Source organism: Arachis ipaensis, chromosome B01 (assembly GCF_000816755.2).
Source record: "Arachis ipaensis cultivar K30076 chromosome B01, Araip1.1, whole genome shotgun sequence".
NCBI lineage: Eukaryota > Viridiplantae > Streptophyta > Magnoliopsida > Fabales > Fabaceae > Arachis > Arachis ipaensis.
Genome location: NC_029785.2, coordinates 10,396,110 through 10,402,668, shown reverse-complemented (window position 1 = coordinate 10,402,668; position 6,559 = coordinate 10,396,110). Strand labels below are relative to the sequence as shown.

The 6,559-nt window shown below is 36.1% G+C and overlaps 1 protein-coding gene across 1 annotated transcript in view; it reads left to right on the top strand.

The window, feature by feature from the left end:
- Nucleotides 1-5,026, top strand: part of LOC107624779 (zinc finger CCCH domain-containing protein 18) — a gene marked incomplete in the record, with an annotated part of 5,839 nt that extends 813 nt beyond the window's left edge. The window contains 3 exon segments of the mRNA XM_021117299.1: nt 1,576-1,881; nt 2,875-2,935; nt 3,727-5,026. Of these exon segments, the coding sequence (XP_020972958.1) occupies nt 1,576-1,881; nt 2,875-2,935; nt 3,727-4,712 (1,353 nt within the window).

Sequence of the window (6,559 nt, the reverse complement as noted above, 5' to 3'; positions counted from 1 at the left end):
TCTCGCGGTAATCACCTTCAACTTTCCGCATCTTTTCTTGTTGGATTCTTAATATTCTTTCACGATTTGGGAATGAAATGTGACCTAAAATTTCGGATCCTTTTTTGCTTTAATTAGTTTCTAGATGTTCGAGGTTTAATAATGGTCTCTGTTCTAAGAAACAGAAATACTGAAGATTGGCAAGTGTACCATTTCAATTCCTTGTTATAATGTATATTTAATGTGTTAGTTTTGAATCTCTTGGTGTCCCGAAGATTCGTGTTTTCTGGAGAATCGTGCTGATTTGATTGGATTGAAGTTAGACTACAGAGAGCTTCGGAATGCATTCCATTTCATTTTTCTCTGTGATTATCGGGGACTAGTTTCCTTTTTTGCTTCTGTAGACAGAAGTTGTGCTTTCAAACTTGTAATGGTTTAGAATGGGGAGTTCACCTAGTTATTGGCTGTTCTTTGGCAATATAAACGACTAAACAAGTATTTGTAGTTGAGTGTTCCATGGTTGTCAGTGCTGCTGAATTGAATGCTTTGTTGCATAATGTCTTCTAATTGTTCATTTGTTCGTAGTGTTTAGACTTAACAATTTGAATAGTGTAGTTGTAAGTCGTTAGAACTGATAAAGGGCCGGCCTTGTTATTGGATGAGGCACTCTCCAGACCTTTCAATGATGTGGATGCATTTCTGGTATTGGGTAGGCATATTTTAGTGCCTTGTTGATGAGTACTAGCATGTTTGGATTTCCCTTTTGAAAGCTCTAAACAAAGGTTTTGGAGTTCCGAAAGTGAATCTAAATATGCATCCAAAACATGAAGGCCTCAATCATCTAAGTAGTTGTAATTATTTTATATAGATCCCTTTCAATGTCAGCTAAAGAAACCCTGTTAAACATCTCATGTTCTGTGCACCAAAGTGGAGCTAAAAAAAAAATAATCCTGTCCCAAATCAAATCAATATTTGAAAAGGAGTAAAGTAAAATTCTGAAATTCCACTCTAAGATATGCATTGAGCACTGAAAAGATTGCAGATTGCCATAGTACTTCACTGTTTTATGTGAGCCAAAACCTCTGAACTTATGAGGAGATAATATAACCCACAATTTCTCAAAGATACAGAAAGTGAAATTCACAGAGATCTTGCCATAGGACAATGCAAAAAGGATGAGCTCCTGTTTGTGATGCTAAAAGACAATAATTAGCTATTGGTCTTTTGGACTCTTAGCAGCAAGATGATTAGTGTTTTGAGCATGTTAAGTGTAAAACCTCTTGGTTTAACCAATTGACGAAAATAATAACCAAAATTTTTCAACCTAGGTGGAGTTGGGTAAAATGCTCAAGTTATTCCATTAAATCCAACCATAGATCATGTATGTGGGCAAGTCATTTAAATTTCATAATTTACTTTGAATATGTTGAGCTTCATTAGCAAATTGAAAAAATATTATGATAAAAATAATAATGAAATATCGATTGTTGGCAGTGGATCATTGTTCTGAGATAGTGTCCAGAGAATTATGATAACCAATCTGAGCTCTAAAGTTTCTTGAGGCTAATTATCTTATTTATTTACTTATGCTCTCAGGTTCATGGGGAGCTTGTTCAGGCAATTAAGGATGCAGAGGAAGGACTTCTTCACCTAAAACGGGCAAGATTATTACAGGAAGCAGATTTGGTGTTGCACAGCACTAATCTTTTTGCTGAAGAAGAGAAAGTAGAGGCTCTTGACCCCACAGATGAACCAGAGCCACTGGAGGAAAGTTGTTATTCTGTTGGATCTAAATGCAGATTCCGTCACAAAGATGGGAGATGGTACAATGGTCAAGTGGTACAGTTGGATAAGTCAGCAGCGAAACTTTCATTCCTTACTCCTACATCTGAGAACATGCTGGTACGTCCTCAAGATTGGTTACCTATTTCAATTATTTTGGTGACAACATATATTATTTTGGTTACCACAACTAATATATGAAAACAAAGGATTTCTGATAACAACAGTGCTCATAAATTATGCAAGTTCTTACAGAATTGACATGCGAAAATTTGGATCAAATTTCATCAATAAATTAGGTAATTAGGCAACTCAGGCTTGGGAGGGGGTGGGTACAGAGTGAAGGTTTAGGGCTTTTTGAGCGAACATTGGACGGACTTCAAATTCTATAGTTTATATATATATGATAGTAGTAGTATCAAACTTTGAGGGTTTGAGATTTTGAGTAAAATCATTTGCACATCTTGTGACTCAATTTCCAGTTCGTGTCTTGTGTTGTTTCCAGCTATCAAAGTTTTATGTGTATGGAACTCTGAGATAAAAGATTTCTGATGATATCATTTAATTGACCAAACAACATGTATTGAAAGTGATATTTTGACATATTATTAGATATTAATAATTAATATTAATGATATTATATATATCACCATTGTATATTGAACAAGGGCAGCATAGTGCAAGAGATCTGAGCAGGTACATGTATACAGTCTTATCCCACAAGTGGGGAGCTGTTTCTAGGCTTGGAGCTTTCATGGTCCATAAACAACTACAGTGTCTTTCGAAACCAACAGCCAATGAAATAGGTGGTTTGTAGGTTAGATTGTTTCCTTGGCTAGTTAATGCCTACCACAGGGTTGGCTCACACATTTAACTTGCAGCAATAAATGGGTCAGCTGGTCCATTTGACATCTCTTACTCAATGGCAATTAATGCCTTGTGTAAAAGGACTTCTCTAATAATGCATAATGTATGCTTATATGTGAAGTAATGTGCAATTGTTACTTATTTGAATTTTTTCTTGCATTGTCCTCAAAATTTGGGTTCAGAGTATTCAATAAAGTCAAGGTTGCTTTCCATGTCATTTACTAATACTAGAACACCCAAGTGCAGATCTGCAAGTTCTTTTTACAACAACGATGTCGATTTGGTACTAACTGTCGCCTGTCACATGGTAAGCTGCCATTATTAAGCACATTGAAGAAAATTGGATAGAGTTGAAATCAAAAGGGTCTCTATCTTTGCAATTAACTCCCATTATATTTTCTGTGAGTTTGGATATCTGATGGGCATTTCATCAAAGATATTCTTCACTACTATGTGAATAGCATGGTGATCCAACATTAATCACTGGAACTTCAGCAATCAGCGTATAAAGGGAAAATCTTTTTTAGCTTTTAACTGTTTATTCATTATGTATTTCCATTAAGATATACTATTTGGATAACATCTTGAAATATGTTTAGTTATTCTATGAATAAATTTCATTAGATTTATTCTGGGCTGGTGCTTGGCAATTCCTTTATGATTTGATGTTTATGGCATCTTAAGAGTTCTTTCGAGCTTCATTTGTTGAATGAATTCCATATATGGAGTTTTTTACTGGATGCTTTAAGAATTAGCATACACAAGAAAATAATAAGGAAGCTGCCAAAAAAGCAGGGAAAAGAAATCATTGGCTTAGTGCTGTTAATCTTATTCAGTTATCTCTTAATTTTTGTAGTTCAGGAAATGAAGGGCTTGAAACCTTATAATCCCTAGGCTAGACCCTCCACACCTTCCTTCTAAACCCAACTTTTTATTGTTCGTCTGCCTTCTTCCAGGATGAGGCTGTGAGGCTATTTTTATATAATATGTTTTCTGTTTTTCCCTTTTTTTTTTTTTTATCATTTTCTTTTGTATTTGGGGTCATAGTGCTCATATATCTGTTCAGCATATCACAGCCCACGCTATCTGTGTTTGCAGGAGTTGATGTTCAATTGTCCTCACTGAAGAAATATGTCCCAACAATATGGAAGCCATCCTTGGTGGGGTCGAGTATATGGGCAGTCTCAAATGCTCATGCGGGCATTTGGAAGCGAGCTGAGCTCGAGTCTTGGGACGAGGATGTCGGAGCTGGACAAGTTGTTTTCCGAGATGATGGAAGTTCAGCAAAGCTTGGGGCTGAAGAAATGGTATTGTCTGAGTATGCGGAAGTGAGTGACACAGAGAGTGATTCCAGCTTAGAAAACTCCGACTCTAGTGACTATGAGGAAGAGGAATCACAAGGTTTAGGATTTCTTGAGAGCACCAACCTACAAAGGGGTGTTCAGACCGAAACTGCTATATTTGCCAAGTGGGAGAACCACACTAGAGGCGTAGCATCGAAAATGATGGCTAATATGGGTTACCGAGAAGGAATGGGTTTAGGCATAACTGGTCAGGGGATGCTAGATCCCATAACAGTGAAAGTCCTACCGGCAAAGCAATCGTTAGATCATGCACTTGAGTCTCAAAAAGGAGAAGAGGATACAGAGAAACAAAGCAAGAAACGGAGCCGTGGTGGTAAAAGAAAGCGCGATAAGAAATTAATGGAAGCAATTCGAGCAGCAAAAGAAGACGACGAATCGAATGTAGACGTCTTTACACTAATAAATAATCAACTGGCAGTGCACGGCCAAGCTTTAAATGGTGGATCAGGGAAAAAGCAGAGCAAAGATTCCGCAGAAGGTAAAAAGGTGGATAGGCGAACGTTGATTGCGTATGAGGATGAGGTGAAGGATTTGAAGTTGAGGGTTGAGAAGCTGGAAGCAATAGTGAATATCAACAGAAAAGAGAAGGCTGTTTATGAGGCTGCTATGAGAAAATTAGCAGAGACACGCAAGGCATTAGCCGAAGCTGAAGCCACGCATGCCTCTGCATCGAATGCAGTTGTTAGCAAAGAAAAAGAGAAGAGATGGCTTAAGTTTTAGTTAGGACTTATGGTTCAGTAGTTTAAGTAGCTGCATGATATAATATAAAGCCTTCAATTCATTATAAAGCTATCACTTCAAGAAGAAAACAAAGGCAAGGATATTTCACTAAATTAAGATATTGGTGAATTGATATAGATGTTGTATGTACATGTTATGTGATCCTTCTATTGAACGATGCATGCACTTTTTACTGATGCGGTAGATTGTGCTGCTCTTTTTGTTAGTTCTCAATTGCCACGTTTAAGACGATGGGAGGATTGGTTAAAACGCACTGGGGACAAGTTTATTAAACTCTCATTTTAACTTGTAAAGTCGTTTAGTGTTTACAAAGTTAGGTTCCTAGTCGAGTTCATGATTTTATAAGTTATGATTTTGCAAGTTTTGTTTTACTATTCAAGTTTATCTAATCTTTGGAACCAAAGATACCTGGATGCGAGAGCTGATTATTCTTTAGAAGTATATGTTTTGGATTGGATCCTAACATCATTCAGATTTTTTTTCCCCCTTTCAGCATAAACATATTAGTGGAGTGGGGTCAAATTAATGTTGTTTAGTCACCAGTGATAATTTAGCTAGCTTTCTGATTAAATATCAACATCTTTGGTTGGGAACGTCATGTTCGTTTGTGATGTGATATAACTCTAGCTATGAACAATCATGGCAACAAATTATTGCGTAAGCTTCTTTGCATGTTGATTGTTGGCAAAGGAAACAGGTAACAAGAACTTGCAAATACACGCAACCATGAAGTGACCCACGGACAACCATGTCCAAGAGTTGTTAATCTCGTGTAAGCTTTTATTGTTTTTTGTTTTGTTTTTGGGAAATTATAGGTATTTATTTTAGAATCTAATTTTAATGCACTGTTTACATTCAATTATTTAATATTACGTCAGCAAAAATAATCACCTTTTAAATTGATTGTGTAAATGATCATCCAAAAAACAGATGGGATTGAACCATTCTGTAAATTACATTGATAATGGATTAAAATTAAATTCTTTATCTTGAGATAATCTTATTTCAGTATTTAACAGTATGACTCTTCCAATAACATTAATTTTTAAATACACAAAAGAGTGAGGATTCGACCAAAAACCACGGATTAATAGATCTGAGCATCTCTGTTGGTTAACCTTAATCTTAGTATATGCAGTTTGTCCCAAATAACATGGACACGGCGTTTTCCTAAGAATTTCTAGGTTATATTATTCTACACAGTTGTGTTTGAATGTGCAGTGAAAAATCTCTTTAAAGTTCATTAGGTGCGTGAGACACATGATTTGTGAAATAATAGTAATGAAGGGAACTAAATAATTGGAGATTCACGTTGCAATGACAGCAACTTTCTTGTCTTGGACGAATGATGCAACATAAACCATGCAATGATGCAAATTTTAATTAAGTACTCTTCAACCATTATATTGCTGTCGCTTTCTCCTTCACTAAATGCAAGTTAATTTATATTTTAATAATGTCGTCCCGTTTCAGGCTTGCATAAATTCTTGGATTATCATTATTGTGAGATGTCACATTCATTTTGTGAAATTTTATCCAGTGCTATATTTGCAACTTCGTAGAAGCATAAATGTGAGGCAACGGTATAGTACATGTTACGATAATGGTCTAAATCCAATAAGCCATGCCCCCCAAGATATTTTTGGCTTAATATGGCCTCTAAGCAGAGAAATTTGACCTAGGCCCAACATCTGTTGGAACTTATCACGATTTGATCCCCAGATTCTCCTCTGCCAAGCGAGTCGGGACCCTAAACACGAAACACGATACCACATGAAATTTGTATACATATGAATTTTAAATTCTTTTAAGATATGAGAACATGG